The sequence below is a fragment of the Phocoena sinus genome, chromosome 1, assembly GCF_008692025.1.
Source record: "Phocoena sinus isolate mPhoSin1 chromosome 1, mPhoSin1.pri, whole genome shotgun sequence".
Lineage (NCBI taxonomy): Eukaryota > Metazoa > Chordata > Mammalia > Artiodactyla > Phocoenidae > Phocoena > Phocoena sinus.
This window is the reverse complement of record NC_045763.1, coordinates 148,075,656-148,102,297: the sequence shown is the minus strand read 5'-3', so window position 1 is coordinate 148,102,297 and position 26,642 is coordinate 148,075,656. Positions and strand designations below refer to the sequence as shown.

Sequence of the window (26,642 nt, the reverse complement as noted above, 5' to 3'; positions counted from 1 at the left end):
AAAGGCCTTTTTTCCCCCTTCATAGAAACTGCAAGGTTTGAATCTGACCCAGAGACCCATCCTTGTCTAAGCTAGAAAGGGAATTTTGACTTGAAACTGACCAAGAGCTCAGACCAATCGAAGAGCAAGAGAAAGGGTGGCTGGGATGCCTGCTGGTGGGAGGAGCTCCTGAGCCCAGCCCTGAAGGCCTCAAGGTTCAGGCGCCCCTCAGATCACACCAGAGAGGAAGAGAGAAGAACTGGGGTGAGCAAGTATTGTGGTTTCCTGTTTCAGCAAGGCTGCTGTGCAAAAAGAAAGACAGTACCAAGAAGGGAAATGCTAAGGGGGCCCAGAGCCATGGATTGAGAGCTTGCCCCATCAGAGACCAGAGCCGAGATCTGCCCAGGAGCTGGGAGGCTTTCCTGAGCTGCTTGGGTTGGAGCCTGGGACCCAAGGTAACTTAGGAGGAGGCTTTTGTGTCCAGGTTGGGGACCTCCGATTCTGGGGTGGGGCAGAAGAGGCTCTGTCTGCCAGCTTCCCTGGTCTGAAAGGGGAGATACTGGAGTGGATTTTGTAGTTTGAGTGTTGGGGGTTGGGTACACAGGAAAGTGTCCCGCGTTGGTCTCCAGAGGCACAGCTTCCATCACTCTTTGCTGCGTCCATAAGATTAGATTAGCAGTGAGTCAGATGACTAAGGGTTCAGGCTCCCCAGTGATGGGAGGCGCATTTTACAGCTCCCTTCACAGCAGGGACCCCATAGCACCAAGCTGCCTGCCCAGCAGCTTGCGTGCAGCCCCTTCTCTCCTACCTCACTCTGAGAGCTCTCGGCTAGTAAGGCCAGACCGTTCATTCATGCAGGAGGCCATTTATCACACACACAGCAGGGAATTAGGAGCAAAGACCGGGAAAGGCAGCAACAAAGCACAGTCAGGTGAGGGCAGCGCCCTGATCTCCCCCTGTGGCAGTGAGGACAGTCTCCCCCAGCCAATACCACCCTTTCCCAGAGCTCCAGCTGGGCCCTGTCATGCCACCAAGGGCTGCCTGGGCAGTGGCCCAGTGACCTTTCTTTGAAGCACACGGGGACCCGTTCCATTTTCTTCTACAGCCCATCTCTGTCAGTCAGCCGTCCACATGGCTTCTTGTGCTTAAGCAAATCAGAATAGCCAAGACCTCCCGGAAAGCTGGGTATGATTCTACCCAGGTGTGCCACACCAAATCCTACCCAGTGTGAGAGCCTGGGGGCCTGAGAATACTCACATCTCTGAGGAGACTTTCCCATTGCAACTCCCAGCTTGGGTAGCAAGGGCTAACGTCTGCGCCCCCCCCCCCACCGGAAACAGAGCAGGGCAGCCATGCGTTTCAGTGAACTAGTGTAGACAGAGCCCACACACTTATCTCTCCCAGACAGCCCTCTTTTCTTCACAGCAGGAGGCAGGAAGATTCTCCACAATCAAGGGATCTTCCTCGTCTACGAAGCCTGAGGGATTACCTGGAACCAAACAGGGAGGGGACCTAGCGCCCCACATTTTAAAGGTGGGAAGCAGGCAGTCCTCTCTTCTTTGCCTTTCTGCCAGGCCTAACTGAAATGGCAGTTGTATCCAGACCACAGAGTAGTCCTTTCTCCCTGTAGCCTACACCCAGAAGTCAGAGGAACAGAGCAACAGTAAATATGATTTCAACCAGGGACCAGCATCGCCTCCGTGGGGTAGACAGTGCCCCTTCAAAGAGAAAGGGGGCAGGGGAGTTGGAGGATGAGGCATTCTCGGTCCTGGAGTGCTAGGTTAGCTCGGGACATTTGTCTTATAGCATTGAGTCTTCAATATCCAAGATCAGTAGGACAGGAGTGATAATAATCACATTATTATCAAAAGCTAACATTTATTGTGTGCTATGTCCCAGATGCTTGTGGACATGCATTTTCTCTTTAATCCTCATAACCTTAGGAGGTAGGTTCCCACTTTATAAATGAGGAGACAGAGACATAGAGACAGTTAATAGCTTGTTCAAAAGCACGTGGGTAGTAGATGACAGGGCCAGGACAGGAGCCCACACAGTCTGAGTCCAGGGTCGGGGCACCCCGTCTCCCCCATTTACGGCAGAATAACTAGGGCCTATGGTTTAGGAAACCACAAGTATAGATTCTGAAAGTGGAGTTTACCTGCACACCCAGTCCTTCATAATTTAATATGAATGGGCCTCTCAGATCCTTTCCTAAGTTTTTAAACAAAGAAAGTGGCAGGTGAGAAGTGAGGGGACCCTACAGAGTAGGAGTGAGGAGAAAAGCCTAAAGAAAGGGGAGAGGCACCCAGGGATGAGATGAGGAGCGGACAAGCATTGACAATCTAACAGTTCTGCTTGGGGTCAGCACTGCCCAAGGCCAGGAGATGCCCCTCCGAGCCTGGAGAGTCAGGCATTGGAGAGCGAACAGGGTCTGACTGTGTAAGACCCCCTCTCAGGGTGTGATACGCCCCCACCCATGAGCCCCCAGAAGGAGTCGTATGACGAGAGAGAGAGAAAGAGAGAGCAAGAATCCTGCAGAGAATTCCAGACTGATCCAGGAGGAGCAGGGAACTCCAGTGAAAGGGCAGAGAGGCTGCTACCTGTCGAGTCTGTTTGACTATAAATAAACCCGAAGGGCCAGAGCCAGCAAATGCCTCCTGGTTGGTGAAGCTGAGAAATCCCTTCACTGACCTCCCCGGGAGCTAGATTCCCAGGGCAGTGGGTAGTGAGGCTGTGGGACAGAGAGAGGCGGCAGCTGTAAGGGGAAGTCCCCCTCCCTTCATCAGTCTCTGGACTGACCCCAGGGACCAGAATTTCCAGTGCTCAGAATCCAGCTTAGCCATGTCCAGCCCCAACTCAGCCAAGCTACCAGAGGGTTCTAGGAGAATGAACAAATTTGCAGAAGGTAGGTGAGGGAGAGTAGGAAAGAGAGAGAAGGGCACGGAGAAGGCAGAAGGGGTGAGGGTGGGGTTATGTGAGTAGCAGGTAAGGCCATGTAGAGGGGCAGCAATTGTGGTCTCTACTCCAAGCCTGGTTCCCTGGGGACTTTTGGTTACTGTTTTTGTTTGTTCGCTTTGGTTTCCTTTTTCTTGGCAATAGCCTTATTTAGGTATAATCCACATCGTTGCTGGTTTCGATGGCACAATCTGTGTCTGGGCTAAGGAAAGCAGACTCGGCACCATACTTAGCCCTAACAGGGAGGTGATCCTAAAAAAATGGAACCTGCCACTTGAAGAGATACTGAGCTGAAAGCTCTGAAATGAGTTTTGGCCGGTGATGGGCAAATGGCAAGTTATCAGCCAGTATGGATCTGGGTTGTCCTGTACCTCAGAGTCAGAGCCCAGTCCTGGGCCAGGAGTGGAGTGCCAAGGGACCGAGGTCAGGGCTCCATGACTGTAGGCAATAACGTGGGGTGTCCCTCCTGAACCATGCCCAGGACCAGGCTGGCAAGATAGCTGCTAAAGGCTAAACAGAGGACAGTGAGTGCTGGTCGTAGGACTGGTAGCACCTCGAGGGGTTTGGCTATCCCTCCAGGCCTTGAGAAAAGTTGCTCACCTCTGTTAGTAACAACTCAGCCAAGAGAGCAGTGAAGATTCTGGCTTTCCTTTTAGATTGGGGATCAGGGAGCCAATTTAACTGGTTCTTTAGAAGTCCCTGGAAAAGGAACACAGCCCCATCTGCCCTCCAGAAGAAGCTTTTAGTGATTTTTATCAATTATTTCTCACGTTCCCCTAACTCAGAGGCAGGGTGAGACGTTTGGTCAAGGAAGAAGTGGCAGCCAGGGGAATCTCACCACTTTGCAGAAGGGGAGACACAGGCCCGAGAAGAGCAGAAATTAGTCTAGAGGCTGAATCCAGAAGTCCTGAGTTCCCGTATGACATCATCCCCTCTTCAGTTGTCAACCCACACATATGGGACGCTGTGCTATTTCTACCCCCTCGTCCAGGAAGATGGCCATTTTTCGGCCCATCTCCTGACCCCTCCTCTTCGCCTCTCTGTTGGCACTTGGCAGATCCGGGCAGGTATTCCAGGAACTGGAAGCCAAGCACAACAGGTGCTCGGGAGGTCATCATGATCAGCCCAGACCCTAGGCCTGCCTCTGGCTTGGCCCGGTGGGCTGAGAGCTACGAGGCCAAGTGCGAGCGCCGGCAGGAGACCCGTGAGAGCCGCCGCTGCCGCCCCAATGTGACCACTTGCCGCCAGGTGGGGAAGGTGCTGAGGACCCAGCAGAGGGAACAGCTCCAGAGGGCACGACAACAGCAGTTTTTCAGACGGAGGAACCTGAAGGTGGAAGAGAAAGGCGAGGCACAGAGCCCGCAGGCCAGGGAGCCAGGTCCCTCCAGGAGGCCAGGCCAGGCGACCGACCTCAAGGAGCCCTTGTCTTGGGCCAACAGGATTTCTTCCCCCAGACAGCAGGTGGGCCATGTAGAGGGACACAGTGCTCTGGAGGGGATGGGGTGCAGCACCAAGGCAGGTGGGTGGGCTCAAGGTCACTAAGAAGTGATTTAAATGAAGTCCATCCTTCCTCAGTTATCATAAAGTCTCCCTTAGCCACTTATTCAACAGATATTTTTGTTGTTGTGTTTTGGGGTTTTTTTTTTGTTTGTTTAGCTATCTTTTTGTTTTGCACTTGCCTTTTAGGAGAGAAAAGAATAATTTAAAAACAATTCCATAGCTAATTCCTAGTATTAGTTCAAGTTCAGTCTATCTAGACATACCTTCTACGGCATTCATTCCTCCGTCATTCAACAAACATTCGATGAATGCTTACTGTAGGCCAGGGACACAGACCAATCTCTTAATGTCTCCCTCAAATCACACACACACACACACGCACACACACACACACACACATTTCTCGTCTCTATTCTTCTGTAAGGCTGCTGCATCACCCACCTTCTCTCTTTCTCTTGGGCCATCCCAATTCCAATATCGTTCACCTAAGGCTGCCATCTGGCCCAGGAAGCCCTAGCTTCCCTAGCTTCTCCAGGCCACCTCTGCTCTCTGTGGTTTTTATGAGGTTATAAATCCTCTAAGATTGTGTAACTTTTAGAGGGCCCATTAGTCCACCCTGGGAAGGAGCAGTGCTGGCAAAAGCCAGGGTACGTTGAAATGAACTCAGCCAGCAAACCATCTGTGTCTTCCTATCCACATTGTGAGCATGTGGACAGCAGGGATGGGTCCTCCGGATTCCCTGGAAGTAACTGGTATTGTACTGTCCCCAGAGTAGGTGCTCTGTTGGGCCTTCTTAACCAGTGCATGTGTTATCCACAACAGGAGGTGCTGTCCAGAAGAATGATCCTCGAGCCCAGCTGTAAAATAAAACCAACTGTGTACTTTCTAAGGCAAGAAGGTTTCTACGTGCCTTCGGTTGAAAAAATAATTTTAAGGAGAAAAAGAACAGAAAACACAGTTACCTAAAGAACTCTTCCTGAGCCTATCAGTTATTTAAGGTTTCTTGAGATTCAGTTAGTCTGCATGATTAGCTGTCACATGCATTTCTTAGCCTTTTAGTGTTATGTTACAAACATAAATTTTTTTAGTTTGTAAGAAGAAAATGTAAAAATAGCAAGCAAAATTGTGACAACTACTGCTGCATTCCTCCCTACAGCTGCCTAATTTACCTTCTCTTCACACAAAACCTCAACAATAGTCCAGCTGTTACTAAGAGGAAGGAAACCACCTCTAGAATAGGAAGGCACCTTGGACACCATCTACTCCAAGCTCCTCATTATACAGCCAGGAGACTGAGACCAACAAGAGGCAGGACCTGATCCCAGATCCCCTCACTCCCACCTCAGACCGGTTCTCTTTCCGGGATCAGGGACTCTAGAGAGAGTAATTGGAGACAAACCCAGCTCCCCATTTGCCTGAACTGAGGAGGACCGATCCCACCAGCCAGGACAAGAAAGGGCAGGAGCAGGGATAACCTTGTAGCTTTGAAGGCTTGAATGGGTTCCTTTGGTTTTCTGGACCTGAAACTTGATCACTGGCTCATCTTTCTGCAGTCAGCTGGAGAATTCTGTTCTAAGAGGTTCTGTCTAGGCTCTCAGCATCCCCCACTTGCTTTCCAGGTGTCAGGGACCAGCTCCGAAGTCTTTGCAACCCAACACCATCCTCCCTTAGGCACCTGGAGGGATCCAGCTGACCACCTCCCCTCCCAGGCTGGGGGCCTTCCACCACAGGACCCTCCCATCAGGAAGCCACCCAAACACCACCGTGGTAAGAGCAGGGCCTTCCTTCACTCACTGGGCCGAGGCATTTCCACTCGCTGGCAGTGGAGAGTCCCTATCCCTCCCCACTTCCCTCACTGCCTCTCCCATGGGTTCTGAATTGCCTTATCCCTATCCCTCAGGCACTCAGACAAAGGCAGAAGAAACACAGCCAACAATTAAGCACGATGCCAGTCAGCAAACCAAGTGAGTACCTTTCATGTTCCTGACCTCAACTCCTTCACAGCCCATCCATTCCTCTCTCCTAAGCTTTTACCTGAACCCTCCCCCAGAATGTGGAGAGGAGCACAAGGAACTTCCACATCCACCTTAATTAAGAAAAAGGAAGGCCTTCCCCCTCTCCGCTTCCCCATTGGCTCTTCAGAAGAGATCAGAGAAGGAATCAATACACCGCCTCCTGACACTCTTATTTCTTTGATCCATTGTCATTTTTGTTCTTTATTTTTGTGTTTTTTTCTTCTCTTCCAGTTATGGAGTTGCAGTTCTAGATAAGGTAAGAAAATCCTCATGGTGAAGGTGTTGAATCAGGTGGCATCTACTCTACTCCAAGCTCTGACATTCTGGAATTCCACGGTAAACTCAGCTGGGATGGAGGGGTACCCTCTTCCTGGATGAGCATAGACATGGGGGCCTGGAGGGACCCTGAGTCAAGGAAGAAAGTTTACTCAGCACAAGCCAATCCTGGCTCGGGTTCCATGTTCTAGGATTTCAGGGAACTTACAATCTTCTTAAATATCTTTTTCTTTCTCTCTAGGAAATCATCCAGCTTTCTGAGTACCTCAAAGTAAGTAACATGTGAATTCTCCCCGCAGCTCCTCCATCCATCTGCTCCCTTCTCCTCCAACTTAATCTTACCCTCTTGCATTTTGCCCCCCAGGAGGCCCTACAGAGGGAGCTGATTCTAAAACAGAAAATGGTGATTCTCCAAGACCTACTGTCTGCCCTGATTCGGGCCTCTGACAGCTCTTGGAAGGTAAGGGAAATCTTTGCTTGAACAAAGCTCATGGACTTCTATGTGTGCCTATCTCATTCTTCTTTCCATACCATCCCAGCAAGAGAAGGGGCTTTTTCGCTACTGAAGAGGCTGAAAGTGGGGGATGGTGCTAAGACCTAGAGGTCAAACATGTCACAGTAAATATATGGGAGAGCTTGGCTCAATCCAGGGTGGTCAGCTGAGGACACACCCAGGGAAGACCCAGAACCAAAAGAGGCAAGAGTTTCCATTTTTTAGTTTGTTGGAAGAAAGGACGGTCCCAATTCAGTTAATATTACTGACTGTGATAAATGCAACTATTTTCATATGGGATTCACACCAATATTAATTCCAAGTCATCCTACACCTACTGGTCAGCCCAGACGTGAATGTCAAAGCGGGAAGGGACCTTCGAGATTAGTTAATTTTCTCATTTTGCCAATGAGGAAACTGAGTGTCAGGGAGGTCAGGTGACTAGTCCACAGTCACCCTGCTAGTTAGAGGCAGAACTGGATCTAAAATTCAGACTTCCTGATTTTAGTCCATTCATTCAACAAATATTCATAAGTCATGTTCTCTACACTGAGCACTGGAAATGAGATTAATTAGACAGGGTTCCTGATTTTAGAGAGCTTGCGGTTTTGTCAGGGAGACAGATGCCTAAACAAAGCAGCGATGTGAGAAATAAAGGCTTTCAGGATATAGTAGAATACAAGGAGGAATGAATGAATCCACAGAAGGGGAGAACCAGGGAAATATTTATAGTTATATTAGTATTTTCCAGGCAAATGTGGAAACAGGAACTATATTCTGGGCAGGGGATACAGCATAGGCAAAGAACCAGAGGCATGATATAGGTTAATGCAATGGGTCTCCAGCTTTTTAATCTCAGGACCCCTTTATACTCTTTAAAAATATATATTAAAATCCAAAGAACTTTTTATATTTACCACTTGAAATGAAAACAGGAATCTTAAAATATGCATTAATTTTAAAATAACAATATTAAATAGATTACATGTGAACCTAAATTATATATCTTTGCAAAAAATAGTATATTTCTTAAAAAAATAGTGAGAGGAGTGGCATTGTTTTATGCTTTTTCAAATTTTTGTTTGGTTTTGTTTTTTGTTTTTTTTTAACATCTTTATTGGAGTATAATTATAGTGTTGTGTTATTTTCTGCTGTATAACAAAGTGAACCAGCTATATGCATACATATATCCCCATATCCCTTCCCTCTTGCGTCTTCCTCCCTCCCTCCTTATCCCACCCCTCTAGGTGGTCACAAAGCACCGAGCTGGCAAATCTTTTTAATGTCTGAACGGAAGACAGCTAGATTCTCATATTTGCGTCTGCATTCAGTCTGTTGTTAATACATTGTTTTGGTTGAAGCATATGAGGAAAATCCAGCCTCACACAGATATGTAGTTGGAAAAGGGAAGACCTTGCAGATCCTGGATTCCCAGGGGTCCTTGGACCCCACATCGAAACCCCTAGACTTTAATGTTCAGGGAGCATAAGCAGTTTGATGCGACTGGAGCAGAAAGCCCCGGGTGCACAGAGAGAACACACAACCTCCCAGGCTCCGTGCACATCTGACCTTACCACGTAGATGGCTGTGCTTAGACAGAGAGATGGGATGGGAGGACGTGGGACAAAACTAAGAAGTTTGCAGTGATGTCAAAGAGACTCCTAGGCTCAGCCCTCCCTCTTCATGTCAGTCACTGTATCCGGATTTAGGTGTTTATGTTCAGGGCTCTCTGCTGGTTAGGAAGTTGTTTCATAGCTGAGTAGGAGCCCTGGAGACAGACAGCTGTGCATGCCAGGTGGTTTCCGGTGCTGAACTAAACTGAGATTGTCTCATTCATTTATTCAACAGACATCTGATAAGTTCCAACTATGTGCTGGCTTGGGTGCTACAGGGACAGAGGTAGGGTGCTTTGTCTTTAGGAGTTCCAACATCAGCCAGGAAGAGAGAGACAGGTCATAAATAACTCTACTGCAGTGTGCTAAAGCTGTAACAGCACTTTCTACAAAGTGACACAGAGAAAAGAGAAGGGAGCAGTTCTTCTGCCTGAGGTGGTATAGGGTAGACTCCAAAGGAAACGGACCATTTTAGTGGGGTCTGGAAGGATTGAATAGGAGTTTACCAGTACAGAAGCAGGAATGATGAAGAGTAAGAAGAAGGAAAAAGGAAAAGGGTGCTCACAGTAAAGGAATCAGAATGATTACAGGCCTAGGTGTAACAAAGCGTAGGGTATAGCAGAGTGTGATGGAAATGAAGGGACTGTGTCAGAGTAGCTCCAAAGATAAGACCGAAGGGGCCTCAGATAGGTCTTTAGAATTATGGCGCTTAAACTTTTTCTGTTGAATAGGGTATCTCAAACTTAAATAGTTATAGATTCCCTCTTAAAAGATATATATATATATATATATATCATGAGAATGCATGCCACCCCAGTTTGAGAAACACTGCCGCAGGCAATAAGCAGGGGAGCAGTGGGACCACGTTCTCCTCAGGTTTAAAGCCCTACGCTTAGCAGTGTCCGGCCCACCCTGAGAAGGAGCTTGTCCAGTAGCCGTGGAGTTGCACTCGCTTGGCAGCACGTGTACTAAGATAGCTGTGGTGGGACTTCCTTGGCGGTCCAGCGGTTAAGACTCCACGCTTCCAATGCCGGGGGGTGCGGGTTCGATCCCTAGTCAGGGAAGAAAGATCCCACGTGCCGTGTGGCGTGGCCAAGAAATAAATTAATTAATTAAATGAAATGAAAAAGATAGCTGTAGAACTGAGTTGAAAGCAATTGATCAGATCTGTGTTTTATAAACCTTATAAACGGTTCTCTGACAACAATGAGGACCCTGGCTCCCAGTGGGTGTAGGGGTGGTGAAAGTTCTTGCAATACCGCAGGTAAGACACAATCAGAAGCTGAATTACAGCCAGCGTGGTGGGAATGGGGAGGATTTATTAAGAGACATTTCCAAGGTAGACTCTGAGGGCGGTTTCGCTCCATGCTCCTGCGGGGGGCAGGAGTTCCTCCAGCTGTGGTTTTCTCCCTCCCTTCTCCCCCCACCCCCTAATATTCACCCTTTTTGTCTTCTTCCTCCCCACCAACCCCTCAGCTTCCCGTTTTTAAGAAAAATAGTCTCAGGTTTTTTCAGTTAACAGCTCTTGCTTCCCCCAAAACAAGACAATTCAACCCCCTACCCCTTCCTTGGAAAGCTCAACTTCAATGAAAAGACAGTCCCAGACTTCCATACTTGGGAAAAGTTAAGTGGAAGAATGTGGCCAGAACAGGGACTCCGATATTCAGCCAAGTTCAGGCCTTTATTTTTTTTTCCATTTGGCCTCCATAATTTGAATCTCCAAATGCACATGCAGAGAAGCTCACCACAAACTCTATTAGAACACCAGAGATCAGCTCCCTCTGTTGCCTCCACCTTCAAGATGACTTTGGGCCTTTTGGATGTGACAGGCCCTGGGGCACAGCAAAGACTCCTGAGCTGGCTCCAAGCTTCAGAGCAGAAACAGTTTGGGCAGTAGAGAAAGCAAGCCCTCAGTATGGGGCAATACAAACCCAGAGCAGGGCACACGTGGGTTTTGAGTTCTGCAAAGTGGAAATGAGATCTTAAGATGACAGCGCAGTGGGGGATTGGCTGCAGGCCCTAAGCAACCTCTAGTAGAGCAGAGAGATAAGTGGGCTGGTGCTTCTGCGGTGAGGCGGTGGTGTTTCTGGAGAGCAGATCAGAGGCAAGGGGAAAGCCAAGCAGAAGCAGGAGCTGAAGCCCTCAGACCAGCATCGGGTGTGTATGGCCCCCACCTTGCTCCCTTTTACAAGCGGGGATACTATGCTCTCTGAACCCTGGGTTCCTGGGATGCTACTGCCAAAAAAGTTCCACAATTGGCCTGTAAAAAGTGCTTCTTTCCCCATACTGTACCACTGGGCTTCATGTGGGGAGAGCCGGGGCTCAGACCAGGAAACCACATGCCCCATTCGCAACAACTCGGCTGCAACTTCCCTGCCTGCCTTGGGGAGTCTGGGCAGGCGGGGCTGTGGATCAGAGATGTTTTCAAGCCCCAGACTTGGGTGGCCCTTCGTCTCCACTGAAGGGGCTAACTGAATTGTCTTCTATTACAACGTGAATGGAAAAGTAATCTGGGGAGTGGCTAAAACACAAAAACAGTTGGAAGAGGCAAAAATACTGGATAGAAACCATACTAAGGAAGGAGAAGGGAGCTACCCAGAAAGGGTAGGAGACTGAGGGAATTGTAAGAATATTGCCTTGGGCTTGTTTTCTTCTGAAACTACCACAAGATAAACTGTCAAACTCAGTGGGTTTGATTGCATCCTGCAAAGTAAGAGTTTAGGCAAAGGAAAATACACAGTCACACTCTCTGAACCCGGAGCTGCGATACAGGTGGAAGGAGTTGATTTCAGGACCTGTGGATTAATAATGAACAGGCCATGCAGGGGAGTAACTTTTCCCAGTTACTCTGGAGCCCAGAACAGTAGAAGTCTTTTCCATCTGTTCTATCTGTCCCAAAGCCCTGTGGTTATTGTAGATGCCAAATCCTGACCCTCGGCTCTCACACCAGACATTATGAAAAACATTCATAGCAGAAGGCACTTTGAAAAATTATTTTTGGCAAAGCCTTTTGCTTTTGCAAGGCCCCGCTGAGGAATACAGGAAGGAAAAAGGGTGGAGGTGCCCCCTGGCTCCCAGGGTTAGAAGAATCGGCCAAACAAGATCAAAACAGGAGCTGTGAGATACCACTTCCTGCCTCTCCCAGGTGCCCTGAAACTCAGTGAGGGGGACAGACCTCAGAACAGAGGCTCGGGCTTCCCTGGTGGCGCAGTGGTTGAGAGTCCGCCTGCCGATGCAGGGGACACAGGTTCGTGCCCCGGTCCAGGAGGATCCCACATGCCGCGGAGCCGCTAGGCCCGTGAGCCATGGCCGCTGAGCCTGCGCGTCCGGAGCCTGTGCTCCGCAACGGGAGAGGCCACAACAGTGAGAGGCCCGCATACCGAAAAAAATAAAAACAAAACAAACAAACAAACAAAGAAAACAGAGGCTCCTCTGCCCTCTGGCCGTTACAGACCAGAAACATTGTAAGGGTTGGAAACGTCCAAGCCGTGTCCAAGCCGTCTCCCAACGGAGAGGGACGGTGGCGTCTCAGGCCTGAGGAGAAATGTAATTTCTAGACCTCACAAGCGTCCCACGGGGCCTGCTTGGAAAAGCCAGCGAAAGGATATGAGAACCGGTTACTGCTAAAGAGACCCATGGCCTTTTCTCTGGGAAACTGGCTCTCATCCACGGCACCTCCCCGCCCTCACCCCCTCACACACACAACCTTAAATCAGACTCAGGACTGGAGGAACAAAACCCCTACCTGGGAGAAAGGAACATGTCTACAGGTGGAGGAAAGAATAAGGCAGCAAGGAAGCTGTCGGCTGCTCAGCAGAAATACTGAGAAACAAATAACGGGCCTGCCTGCCTGCCTTTCGCCACCCCCGCCCTTGAGATTTACGTCCCTCTTGGAATGTCCAAAATGCCACTAGACAGACCCAGATCGTGAATAAATAGCATGTGGCTTTCTGGGAGGTCCTCTCACCACCACCGTCACTACCACGCACACATACACACCCTGCCTTAATATCCCTCCTCCCTTTCCTGCTTTCTTAGAGAATTTCTCATCTTGAGTGTGTGTGTGTGTGTGTGTGTGTGTGTGTGTGTGTGTGTGTGTAGGGCAGAGAGGGGACTGTATTCGTTTGCTAGGGCTGCTATAACAAAGTACCACAGACTGGGTGGCTTCACCAACATAAATGTATTTTCTCACAGTTCTGAAGGCTAGAAGTGTGAGGACAAGGTGTTGACACGGTTGGTTTCTTCTGAGGCCTCTCTCCTTGGCTTGCAGATGGCTTTCTCCTCCCTGTGTCCTCATGTGGCCTTCCCTCTGCATATCCTGATGTTCAAATCTCCTCTTCTTATGAGCACACCAGTCATATTGGATTAGGGCCCACCCTAAGGACCTCAATTATCTCTTTAAAGAACTTATCTCCAAATACAGTCACCTTCTGAGGTACTGGGGATTAGGAGGTCAACGTATGCACGTTGTGGGGAGGTTAGGGGGACATAATTCAGCCCATAACAGGGGGTAAGGGAGGGATGTATGTTCCCCCTGGGAGGGGAGACCCCTTTAGTCCTACTGGCCTTTAGAGGTAAAGGGCCAGGTACTAGACTGAGAGGAGGTGCGGAGTATAGAAGTGCCTGGCCAGACAGGGGAGAGAGGTAATGAAAGAAGAAAAGGAGAGCTTAGAAGCTTTCCTTCAAATGGGCCCCTGCTATGATATCCTGAGCCACTTGATACAAAACCTCAAGGTACACAGAAGACTTTGGGGTCCAGTCTGATTCTTCCTTCTCCTATTACAGAGAAAGAGGAAAAGATCCTTTTCTTTCCAAACATCTGTCATCTCTCCCTCTCTCTACCTCCTGAAAGAGCTCAATTCCACAAACACTGTTTATTCTAGGCAGTAGGCTGGGAATACGGAACAAAACTCTTTGCATGCTGTATTCTGGCCCAAGCTGTATTCTGGCTAACTCATCCCATTTGCTCCAGGGCCAGCTTAATGAAGACAAATTGAAGGGCAAACTGAGATCTTTGGAAAACCAGCTGTACACCTGTACCCAGGTAAGCATTCCGGAGGACACTTCTAGCCCAGGAATCTAGAATTAAGGGAGAGAATGCTTGAACGTCAAGCTTACTCTCTAGAAACATGACCTGCTAGAGATTAATGCACCCATCCCTACTCACCCAGTTCTGGCCTTTACCATTTTCACTTTGGTCTCCAATTCACCAAAACACTATCTCCATCCCCCTCTCCCTTTCTCCTGGTGTCCTTCACTTTGTACCCTAGGAAATGAAGCCCAGCACTAAGCGCTTTGCCAGCTCCAGGGGAACTTTGAGAATACCTGGAAACGTAGGGAGAGGCCCTTGGTAAAGATTCAGCTCACCTGGATAGAACTTCACAGGCCCTAATATTTGAACAGATGGGTTGGATATTACAATGAAGTCTCGCAAAATGATTTTCATGCCATGGGCAACTTTTATCTACCAGCAATCCCTGGGAGAAAGTAAAAGACTGTGACTCCTGGCTTTCTGTGGCATTGCTATCCAGCTCCGGTAATCTCTTGATTGGCCTGATCTTGGATTACATGAGATAGAAAAAAGTCAGTTTTCACACTCGAGAAGTGATAGATTTCTGACAGGCGGGGAGATAAGTCAAGAGAACGAGATGAACCGGCCAGACTGCTCCCACTTGATGTTAGGAAGATAAGGTGGCCACGTAGTTAGAATTTTGCAGGGGAACATATAGTCTATAGTCTATATAGTCTATGGGTTTGCGGATCCACAACTTTTATTTTTTCAGTAATGCCAACCAAGCTCATAAGAGACTGACATATAATCCAGAATGCCAGTCTACTCGTTTTCAATGGGGGATAAAGCTGGTCAGTGACCAGCATGGTTAAATCCAATAACCTGGACATAACCATGTATGATCTCAACCAGTAACTCCTGTATCTGGTTTCTAGTGACAATTCCAAGAACATAAGACCCACTCAACATTTAAATCCAAACTTTCAGATGACTCCAAAGCTAAATGGAAATGATTTGATATTGAACTCTAAATTTGCATTATCTAGACTATCTCTTACCCAGTTGGGTAACCCAGAATCGATAGTAAAAGGCTCCCGCTTTCCCAAAAATCACAGGACATAAAAATGAAAAGCACTGGAAGGGCAAGACCCCCAGTGAATTTGCAAAGCTGCTCTTGTGTCTTTTTATTTTTGATCTTGAAGCCATGAGAGATTCTAAAAATACAAATGTATTAATTTTTAAAACTTGACTACTGAATATTGTTCAGATCCCCAAGCCTACAAAAATAATTTTATTTTTTTAAAAATGCTCCCTGCCTCAAAGGAGTTTACAGTCCCTTAAAGGAGACAGATGAGTCAACAGATTAGAAATACAGATACTATGTGAACACCAGTAAAACTACCTAATCCATAAAGAGACGAGGGGTAGGTATGGTTGGCCAAGTTTATCAGAATTTATGATTCTAGAGCTGAATCTTGAACATGGGTAGAAGTTAACCAAGTGAAAAGTGTGGGTCACGATACTCTAAGTAGAAGCAGCTTTATGGGCAAAGGCAGAGGCTGAAAAGCACAGTGCTTAGAGGACCTACAAGCAGTTCAGCTTGCATGGAGGCAGCATGAGATGAAAGTCTGGGCTTGTAACTAGGAACCATGCCAAGGAGTTTGGACCTGATTCTTAGAATACTGAGAACCACTGAGAGATTTAAGCAGGTTGCGACGTGATCAGATTTACGTTTTGGAAAGAACCCTCTAGCTGCAGGACTGAAAAGGGTTTGAAGGGAGGCAAGGCATGAAGATAATATATAGTCTCGATATAATCCATATAATAGTATTACTGGGGTCTGAACTAAGGAGGTGGCAGTAGGGATAGAGGATACAGGTACGAGGATACATTGACTTGACAAAGCTTGATGATGAACTGATTCCTTGAAGAAGGTGAGAGAGAAATCAAGGGTGATTCCCTGGTTTAGGGTTTGGGAGACTTGGTGGGTGGTGATGCTGGTCACTGAGATAGGAGCAGGTTTAGAAGGATGATTTCCCTTTGGAAATGTTGGATTTCAAGTGCCTGTGGAAGGCCTAGGGGAGAATGCCCAGCATGCCCAGGGCAGTTTTTTTATCCCCACTCACCTCTCACATCACCTGAGGGACTCTCCCTGCCTGCCTCCAGCCTGGAAGAAGGTCCACCAGATTACTGACATCTCTGCCCTGTGGGCAAGGACCAATTTCTTTTCATTTCTGTATCCCTGCTCAGGCTTTAGCACACAGTAGCTCAATGTGTATTTGTTGAATTGCCTCAAATTTACAGAAATACACTCCTTGGGGAATGAATAAGGTGCTATTAGAGATGGAAGACCAGAAAAACAGCTATGAGCAGAAGGCCAAGGAGTCACTGCAGAAAGTGCTGGAGGAGAAAATGAGTGCAGAACAGCAACTGCAGAGCACACAGGTGTGGGGATGCTCCATAATCCTTGGGGCTGGGGACCCTGGGGCAGTCTGGGTGGCAAGGGAGCCAGCTGCATGACCTCCTGGAACCCCCAAGGCACCACCCTCTCCTCTGATCTCCCTCAGCGGTCCCTAGCTCTGGCCGAGCAGAAGTGTGAAGAGTGGAAGAGCCAGTACGAGGCTCTGAAGGAGGACTGGAGGACCCTGGGGACCCAGCACAGGGAGCTGGAGAGCCAGCTCCACGTGCTTCAGTCCAAACTGCAGGTACCAGGCCCTGGGAGTAGGGAGGTGGGGAGGGAAGGCAGGGTTTAGGGGAGGGAGGTGTTGACAGCAGTGATGAGAGAAGCTGCTGCTGGGCAGGGGGACCCAAAGCTAATTTTGAGTTTAGCAAGGATGTCTGCACTGCTCATGCAAATGACACCTAAGTGTTCATTGAAATGACATCATCCGAATGCAAAGGGCTGGGCTGGAATAGTCATCAGCCTACTGTCATGCCCCAACCCACTCTCTGCACCCCATCCCAGCAGGGCATCCAGTTCAGAAATGCCCACTACTGGGGCAGAATAAATGTCACCAGTTTACTTACAGTTTTGAGTATCAACTAACACATCTTGCCAATGTGTTTTTTAAGCCATATCAGTAGACCCTTGGCATTCTCAAGGGTTGCATCATTTCCAATCTGTGTTTACCGTGGAGAAGTCAACTAACCTCCTAAGCCTCAGTTTCCACATCGGTAAAATGAGGATAATAACGGTACCTCTATCATAGGATCGTTGTGAGGATTAGGTGAGGAAATCCATGCAAAGCACTTAGCACAATGCCTCGCACATATAAGCTCTCCATAGATACTAGCTATTGTTTTTCGCAGATTTTACTTACTTGGTTTGGAATTTTGAGGACCCACCTCAAAAGTGTCTCTTTATACTTTTACTGAAGCTGGGATCTGAGAATCCTAGTGTGTGCCAGTTCTAGAAATAAGATCAATGAAGTGTGAAAGTTGTTTTTGTTTATTTGTTATGTTTTTTAACAACCTAAACCTTAATGTGTGGCTCTAAGGTGAGCAGGGAGAAAGGGGAACATTTTGAGTGATTGTAAAGAATTTGTTGGGGGGATGGTGGTCCAGATATCAATGTGTTTGAGTTTTATATACAATATCCTATTAGCAATGAAGAAGAGTGCAACTCTAGTTCAAAGTCATTAAAAAGACATTTGTAATTCCCTTATTACCTCGAGCAGTTTGTACTCATAGACATCATATTTGTTTATGAAGAATTAATGTTCCAAATGTAGAAAAAGGAAGAACCGATCAGACAGAGGAATGGGGGTTAAAAACATTTAAGGTTGGGCTTCCCTGGTGGCGCAGTGGTTGAGAGTCCGCCTGCCGATGCAGGGGACACAGGTTCGTGCCCTGGTCTGGGAAGATCCCACATGCCGCGGAGAGGCTGGGCCCGTGAGCCACGGCCGCTGAGCCTGTGCATCCGGAGCCTGTGCTCCGCAACAGGAGAGGCCCACGTACCGCAAAAAAGACATATCTATAGATTTCCTTTCAAATCTATTAAAAAACAGAAACCTTAGAATTTGCTTCTCGCTATTTTTGCTTCTCACTTTTTATATTCTTATGTACAAATTATTCTTATATTGTTCTTTAATTTTTTATTTTAAAAGGCAAAGAATTTCTCAAAGGACGTTAAAATTCTTTTTTTTTTTTTTTTCCTTAAAAAAAGCCCATTTGATAAGAAACAGCAAGTGAGTCGTCTTATCACAGGAGGGAACCTCGCTGGGCGCTGCACCGCAGCCACATCTCACCCACTGTTCTCTTCCTCGAATCACCTACAAGGCAACTCTCCAGAAGGCCCGTTTCTTTTTAACCTTAATCCGTTGTGAAAAATGATCCTACCCGCCTCCTCCCCCCCCACCCCGCCTCCCCCGCCACCCCAGATAGCGTGAGAATGAGAAGTAAAGACAAAGTGAAGACATCTAGAAAAGTGATGATTCAGTATTCCTTAATTTGGGCATTTACCCAAATGTATCCCTTGTGAACATCAAAAATCTAACGCACTGTTTGCTGTAAGCGTGAGGAATAGAGCAAAGAATTTTAAAACTTTTCCTATTTTTCCATTTCCCTAAGGCTCCTTGCAGCTCTAAAATTCCACAGTTTTCTAGTTTTCCTCTTCCTTGGGATCCGCCCCCCACCTCCACCCTAGCACTGACCTGCTTGTGTCCACCCCTCCTCCTCCTTCCAGGGAGCAGACAGTAGAGACTTACAGATGAACCAGGCCCTAAGGCTTCTGGAGAATGAGCGCCAGGAGCTGCAGACCAAGACTGAACGCCTGCAGCGGGACAGAGACCTGTGCAGCTCGGATACCCAGCACCTACAAGGTACCCTTCTCCTTGGAGGCCTCTGGCTGAAGGAGCCCAGAGAAAGGAAGCTGGGTGGAAAGGCTTCAGTCTTTCGCTTGTTCATTTGGTTGACTTGGCGATTTCATTTGACTTTGAGAAAAAGTCAAGGCTGTTTTAATCATCCAAGACTGAAAGGATCCAGCCCATCCCTCTAAGCCAGAACACAGCAGTCACGTGTCAAGGGCGCATTCCTAATTTAAACGGAAAGGTCAGTTGAAACACAAGGCATAGTGAAGGTTTCCCAGTCACAGCCTCTGTCAGCTGAGAGAAGACCAAATTATGTGCACATATAACCCTTAATTCAGCTCACTGTTGATGCAGATGAAATCCCAGGTAGTCGGGTTCTGGTTCACCTCTTCCAAACTGGGACAAGCAGAAGAAAGAGCAACTTCCACTTGACACTTGTCAGATGCCATGGGCAAGACAGCATCTGTTACAATTTCCAGCCTCAGGGGCGAGCTCATTAAGTCTTAGGTTCGTCTATTTTGGTTTGCATTATTTCATTTTCAGATCAACTAAAGAGGTCAGAGGAGGAGAAACTTGCCCTGGTGACCAAAGTACAGCAGTTGCAGAGTAAGTCCCTTTTCCAGATTCTGAAAGTAGCACAGGTGGCTTTTTGGTGTTCTTGGGGCTCCTGCCCCACGAAAGGCACCCAAAGGAGGGATGGGGAGCCTGGTCCTTGGCATATCCTCTATCTCTGCATTTTCAGACCCTCTTCTTCTGCAGTGAGGCCATTTACAGCTCTTCACAAGTTCCACATTAGCCTCTGGGTTTTTTTGTTTCTACTTTTCTCCACCATGTTCTCTGACAACCACCTGCATTTCCCCCAGAACTGCAGATTTCAAAACGTGTTGAGTTTTCTAAGGTAGTTCTTATTTTATATAGTCTAATTTATTATGTACATGTCACATAGACCTGTCACTAGGAATGGTTCAGAAAATAAGCTCACACTACATACATATGCCTCAGTCCACTTCAAAATTACATGTTGAGGCCAAAGAAGACAAGGGACGTCTCAGAAGAAAAGCAGGCAATTTCTGAAAAGCTGCAGAACCTGATTCAATTAATAGCTCACACCTTAACCTCTGACACCCTGACAGAGAAGTTTCATGCAAACAGCAATGAATATGAAAACAGCAAGGCAGCCACAGGGCTAAGGGGAAAAGAACACCAGCAGAAGCCGGGCTCCTACACAGCGGGAGCTGAATGGGCAAGTCACTTCAAAATCATGCCTTTATTTATTCAATACATATTTATTGAGCCCCTACCAAGTGCCAGGCACCCTAGATACTCACTGGGGATACAGTAATGAACAGAGCTGGCACGGTCTCTTCCCTAACAAAGCTTACATTCTAAGGAAACACTACAGTGGACTACGGAGCTTCTGTGAACAAATATGTGTCAGGTATTAATAACGGCTACAGAGAAAAAATAAAGCAGGTTAAAGAGAAAATAGTTGCTATTTTACACAGGGTCATCTGGGGAAGTCTTTCTTCTAGGGTAACATTTAAGCAGAGACTTAAATGTACATGGTAGGGAAAGACATAAGGATGGTGTGTTCAAAACACAGCACCACAAACTGGGTGACTTAAAGAACAGACATTTACATTCTCATAGTGCTAGAGGCTGGAAGTCCAAAATCAAGGTGTCAGGCAGGGTTGGTTCCTTCTGAGGGCTCTGGGAGAAGGATCTGTTCTAGACCGCTTTCCTTGTTTTGGAGATGGCTGTCTTGTCCATCTCTTCACACATCTTCCATCCATCCACGTCTGTGTCCAAATTTCCCCTTCTTATAAGGACGTCAGTCATATTAGGTTAGGGCCCATTCTAATGTCCTATTTTAACTTGATTACCTCTGCAAAGAACCTATCTCCAAATAGGGTCACATTCCTGAAGTACTGGGGGTTAGGGCTTTGACATATGAATTTGTGGGGGGCAGGTGGGGGAGACACAATTCAACCAACTACAGATGGGAACACAATCATTAAGGTTCTAAGCAAAGTTCTGAAAAGTTACTCTTCGCAGTAAATATGCTAGCACAGAGAAGTTCCTTGTGTTTTCCAACAGGTCTGCTTCAGAATCAATCCTTACAGCTTCAAGAACAGGAGAAACTCTTAACAAAGAAAGGTCAGCAAATTTATTTCCACAAATTCTAAGATATTGCCCTTTCCCTGTCCGCCTAGAGACAGCGGGATGGACTACATGACCTCTTGGAGTCCCACCCAGTTCTGGGAGTCTATTAGGTCAGGGAGCTAGAGGGCCATTTTAAGGACTCATCATTGGCTCTGAGAATAGTTTAGTTAGCCTCCTATCCTGAGAGGTATATAAACTGTGAAAAGGATTCCTACTCCCTCTGAAAACATATGTCTGCATTGAATATTTCAATAAATTGATTTTGAACTCAGGATTTTATGTTAATTTTTACCCTTAACTTTCCAAACCACATCCAGCTCCCCAAGTAGAAACCACGTCACATGGAACAGTCACCCCACTCTCAGCCCTCAAGTCTGCTGCCTTAGCTTCCTGAGAAGAATTCATCATACATCTGGAGGGGCAAAAGCTCCTCATTTATCCACTGCACATGGCCCTCTGTTTTGTCATCACAATCACTGGGTAGAATATAAAGAAGGAATTATTATGCCCACATAGGATGGATAAGAAAATGAAGATAAATGAGGGTCTATGGTCATACAAATTAAGGACACAGCTATGACCACAATCCAGAATTTCTGACTCCCAGGCCAGGGCTCTCTTCACCAAGATGCAGACTGCCAGGTGGCTGAAAAACCATCTTTAACTACATGAAGATGAGTTATATGACTGCCATTCTCATCTCATCATTTTGAAACAAGGACAGAAGGAAAATGGAGTTATACTGAAGCATCCAGCAAACCTCCCAGTCTAAAAGATGTGACATGCAACCAAAGAAACTAAATTAATAAGTATTTTCTAAAAGTATCTGGCTTTAGACAGGACTAGAGATACAGAGAAAAGTAAAATGCCAACCTTGCCCTCAAGGGGCTCAAATTCCCACTCTCTGTCCAGTCTGGGCAGGATCCCAATGGATGTTCTTTAAAAGTCAGAGAATTGCAATCCACACGGTCTGGCCAGGGACAGGCCCTTCCTTATTCCCTCCCGCTTAGGGCTTCTCTCAGTGTGTAGGGACCATTCCTCAGAGGTATGGACCTCACTTTCACTGCGAATCTGGCTGATTTTTTAGATCAGGCTTTGCCTGGGTGGAGTCCAAAGCCCTCCCATAACGCAGTGGTCCAGGGAAGGAGAAGGACTGGGATTTCAGAGACCAGCTCCAAAAGAAAACTTTGCAGCTCCTGGCCAAGGAAATGGAGGTGAGATGGTGACCTCCGATAGTAAGGGGCTCATCCTACAGTGACAGGGAAACTGCTGGGAGGCAGCCAGACAACAGGCATTTCTGAGCTTAAGTTGTGATTGGGTGCGTGCAGGTATTCATTTAGGCCTGAATAAAACATCTTTGCTTTCGGGTTAACTTGTCAATCTTTTCTCTTGTTTATACCAACCCTTATTCAAGGTTTTACTAAAGAGTTACTTTTCAGAAAGTCAACCTAAACTCAAACACATTTAACAAACACATTAACTCCTCAAACTCTGTCCTACGTTGAGTATCTTAAAACTTTATACAGTGTCTTTTAAATAACAAAACTCTTCCTATCTGCATACTCACAGAAATACGTAGCTCCTGAAGTGTTCACACACAACTAGTTCCCAGCAAAGAGACTTGCACTAAGATCTCTTCCAGGTTGTGCGTGCTATAGGAACTTCATTTTTGTGTGTCTCCATTTACAAAGCACTGGCACATACAACTGTCACACATGTGTAATATACAATAATATGCATTATAATCAATCATTTAAATGAACACATTACAAACAAACTAGGTGAGACAGTCAGAAGGCAAACTGAAAGCTCTGAGAAAAGCTGGGAAGGGAGGATGGAGGTAAAAATTCCAAATGAATGACAGGGCAACTTACACAGGGCCCTCTCCCCCACCTGAGCTCTGTCCCTGACAGAACTGTCTTGATGACCTTGGTGGTGTTCTCCCGCAACGCCCCCCCCACCGCCCCCACACAGTGCAAAGAACTGCATTCAGAATTAGACAGCCTCAGTGATGAGTATCTCTCCTGCCTGCGTAAGCTGCAGCATTGTCGAGAAGAGCTGAACCAGAGCCAGCAGCTGCCTCCCAGAGTAAGAGGGTCTATCCTCCCGTACAGCCCTAGGTGATCGTGGGACGATTCCTCCTTTAGCCAAATCTTGCCCATAAAATTGTTCAGCCCCTGCCAACATCTGACCAGCCTGCCCCGTTCAGCTTGGTTTATACTGTACTGAGAGTATAGCAACCATGTAAAGAAACACTGGCCCATGCCTCCAAGCCTAATTTTCATGGAAAGCCTGAGCCTGAAGGGAAAAACTTACTACTAGCTGAAGTATGAAACGGTGTTCTTTTAGTCTATTATGAGCATAGTGGCAAGGACAGAGTGACGAGAAAAGGAATATAAACAGAATATAATTTTGCTGAGTTATTTTCCACTTTTGATTATTCATATCAGTATTTAAGTACCTGGCCCCCGCTGGCTGTGGTTCGCCGGGCCAGTGACCACTGGAAAGTGGTTTTATCCCGAGGGAGGTGGCAAAGTGAGAGAGACAGAGATATAAAAAGCTTTTTCTCCTCCAACAACCCAAGGTTTTCCACTGGGCTAGAATGGGAAGAAGGAAGATTATTTTTGCCTGCATCTTCTCTGACCAACCCATGGCCTCTTTCTCTTCTCTCCCCCTCCCTCCTCACAAAGGCAACGTGGCCGATGGCTTCTGATGCTGACGGCACTGACTGCTATAGCAGTGGCAGTGTTCCTGGCCAATAAGGACAGCCTGAAGCTCTGAATAACTGGTGACAGCTGCCTTGGGTGATAATCAGAAGCAAGAAATTCAGTAAAAAACTCAGGTCTGGGTACTTTAATGTGTGGGTTTTTCCAACTCAACTGAGATTTCTGACTCCCATTTTTTTAACCTGCTGTAAAAATAAACAAACTTCACCTGATGGCCTCTGTTCCAAAGAACTCTTTATTCCTGAAGCATCCTGGTCTACTCTCCCTAGTCCAGTTCAGCATAAAAATGGCAAATTTATTACAGCATTCTTCCCTAGGTCCCCGAGATGCTTGGAATTGGCACTTGAGATGATTCCTAGGTGCCATCTCTGACCTAGAGCTGATCATTTACCGAGCTCCTTCTACACAGGAAAAGAGTTAAAGTCAGAGGGCCACAGCCGGCAGTGTGACTATCTCAGAGGAGATGCTGAGGTCAGTGAAGTCATTCTGAGTCCTACATCGAGTTCTAAGGTCCTTCTCCCAAGTGTTTAGAATGTTCCTCAAGGATGGGAACAAGCTCTCTGGGACACTAAAGGAATAGAGCAAGACTGGTGGTTGACCACGTAGCCATGAGATCCGGGCGGTGAACACCCGTAGTGGGGTCTGGGCTAAGCAGTTGTCATCTCCCTGGTTCATGTGAAAAGTATAGGGGACAGGATAGCCCAGGAGGATCCCAAACACAGTACAGAGATTCCAGTCTGAGGAACGGAGCCTGCTGCAGGAGACTGCCAGGGATTGGTTCCTCCGTGGCCCCTGCAAATGTGTGATGATCTCAGCCACGAGGGCCTTTAAGTCCTGAAGCTGGTCCAGGGAGCAGATGGAAGGGTGAAGTTGAAAGCTGGAAACATCCACAAAGACTACGGTACCAAGCAGCACCTGCTCCAAGTGCCGACACACATGCTCCGGAAGGACAATCAGGCTGCTTTCTCCAATCTCAAGGATGTGAAGTCCCTGGGTCGGGAAGCCCAGGCCCTGCAGCTCCTCCAGATAGCTCTGGAGCTCTGCTGCCCCTGCACAGTTGCAATCATAGAGCAGAGCTGGCTTCAGTCCCCTGGCCACAGCCAGCACCTCTCCGGCTAGATGAAGGCAGACAGCTCGGGGTGGGCCTCGTCTCTTTCCCATGCCCAGGGTCTGCTGAGCAGCTGCCACCAGCAGCTGAGGACTTGGTGCTGACATGGGATCTGGCAGCAACAGTAAGCATGGCCTCCTCAACTAGTCACATTTCCCTCCCCTGGGTTGCATCTCTGAGCTCCAGACACTTGAAGAAGGGCCTAAAATCAAAGCAGTAGCAGTGGATTATTAACACCAGCTAGTGACATACCAGGAAACCTGCCAACAACTTTCCCTTAAGTCTTACAGCATCTTCCAGAGGCCATTTTCCCCTCCCTCTGCTTTGGAATGCTAACCCAGCCCAGACAAGATGGGGTCAACAATGCTATCTGATTTTTTGGTTGACTTGGCCTCCATTAGTCCCAAATTCATGTGTCTTTCTAGCCTACGCCTAGATTTATATTTTCTCTGGCTGAATTTTACCTGTTGTAATTTATTTTCTCTGATTCAAACGTTAAGGAGTTTGGGGCAGAAAGGAAGCAGGGGAGTTTTTGGCAAAATTCTGAGCATTTCACCTAAAACTGCCCTCTGAGATGGAGTTCTAGGTTCCAAATGCATTCTTTTCACTGCCAACTCCCCCTTCGCTTCCCGCCAATAGTTGTAAGAATAGCAATCTGATTAAACTAATATACACCAGAATGTGGACTACCAACCATCTCACCCTGAGACAGAAAAGTAAATAAAGGAAATCGGGTAGAATTGCAAGAGGGTTGTACTTTAACTTCTGCTGGTCCCGCCTTCCCCTACGAGTGGACATCCACGGACCCTCGGACGATGGGCTCACCTCAACCCCTACACCGTTTCCTGAGCATAGTATCGTAATTTGTTAAATGAGGCAGAGGTCTCTCTCACACATACATACGTTCTTCTACTTCCGCTGCACGTTCAGGCTCAGGAACTCCTGCCAGTTTCCTGCCCGCTGCCAAGAAAGCCGCAAGGCGCCCGCCCTCTGCCACAAAACTGGAAATCCCACCAGCGTGGTCAGGTCCTTTACTGCCGTTGGGGCCAGGGTGGGCGAAGTCGATCTATTGCGCATGCCCAACACGTCCCCCGCCCCACTGCCTTCCTTGACGTCACCCAGTCCGCTCGCGCACCTCGCGTTAGAACTACCCGCAGAGCAGCCCGGCTGAGTGCCGGAAGTCTGGGCGCCTGCGGCCCGGCCCCTTCCGGCCCCTTTCCATTCCTACGCAGATGTGGGCCCCACCCGTCTGCGTAGGAATGGAAAGAGGCGGGAGTGGAAGAAAAGAGGCGGGTGAAGCTAATAGCCCGCCGCCGCCCTCCCTCGGCTCCGCCGCTTGCCCTCCTTCTGTGGTGTTAAGTCCGGTGTCCCGTTTGACCTGGAAGGCGGAAGCAGGGCACTCGACGCAAAAGCATGCTTTGATTTGTCTCTGGAGAAATGTACTTTCCCCTCCAAACGAAACATCTCAAGACAAGCGACGTGTTTTGCATAATATCCTCACCTGTGGGTGCTGGAAAGTTTTTTGTTTTTTACTTTGACCTACCTAAATCCTGAGAGGCTGAATTCCGAGAAGTGGGTGGACAGGTGTCCTGGCCAAAGTTTGTCATCTCTAAGCAGGGTGTGAAGTGCATGAGTATTCACCCCGAACAAATGTGTGCTAGGTATGCTTCTGGGCGCTGGAAGTATTACAGCGCAGAAAACAGACAAAAACCCCACCTTCTTGGAGCTCAAATTGAGGAATTCAGTTTGCTGACTTCACATGAGAAATGAGAGGCAGAGGTGCAGAAGCTTTTCAGGTCATTAGGAAGAAAAAGTTATTTCACTGAAAGGTTAACTACCAGTGATATGACCCATACCACGAAGGGAAAGAATTTCTTGAGAAAATTCGTATCTGAAGAAATAGCCCAAATTTATTGATACATGGGCAGGGCAGAGGCTAAGGGAACTGCAGTCACCTACACTGGAAGTTTCACTCCTGGCTGTACCTTGGTGGCA

At 47.6% G+C, this 26,642-nt stretch overlaps 2 protein-coding genes across 3 annotated transcripts; one reads left to right on the top strand and one right to left on the bottom strand.

The window, feature by feature from the left end:
* Positions 1-225: 225 nt before the first annotated feature.
* Positions 226-23,620, top strand: TRAF3IP3 (TRAF3 interacting protein 3). Its single transcript, XM_032634156.1, is given in 17 exon segments — positions 226-434; positions 3,992-4,395; positions 6,054-6,201; positions 6,335-6,398; positions 6,681-6,705; positions 6,967-6,996; positions 7,090-7,185; positions 13,804-13,875; positions 16,147-16,287; positions 16,410-16,547; positions 18,527-18,662; positions 19,194-19,256; positions 20,748-20,807; positions 21,901-21,939; positions 21,942-22,027; positions 22,788-22,909; positions 23,504-23,620. Coding segments are annotated over 16 exon segments (1,656 nt in total). The 5' UTR covers positions 226-434; positions 3,992-4,050; the 3' UTR covers positions 23,595-23,620.
* Positions 19,899-25,811, bottom strand: C1H1orf74 (chromosome 1 C1orf74 homolog). 2 transcript variants are annotated; one of them, XM_032634142.1, is made up of 2 exons: positions 25,547-25,811; positions 19,899-24,849 (listed from the first exon to the last, which is right to left on the bottom strand). In XM_032634142.1, the coding sequence occupies exon 2, from the start codon at positions 24,752-24,754 to the stop codon at positions 23,963-23,965; it is 792 nt and encodes a 263-aa protein (XP_032490033.1). In that variant the 5' UTR covers positions 24,755-24,849; positions 25,547-25,811; the 3' UTR covers positions 19,899-23,962. The 2 variants fall into 2 exon arrangements, with proteins under 2 accessions (XP_032490033.1, XP_032490024.1); XM_032634133.1 differs by having other exon boundaries at positions 25,551-25,811.
* Between the last annotated feature and the right edge of the window lie 831 nt (positions 25,812-26,642).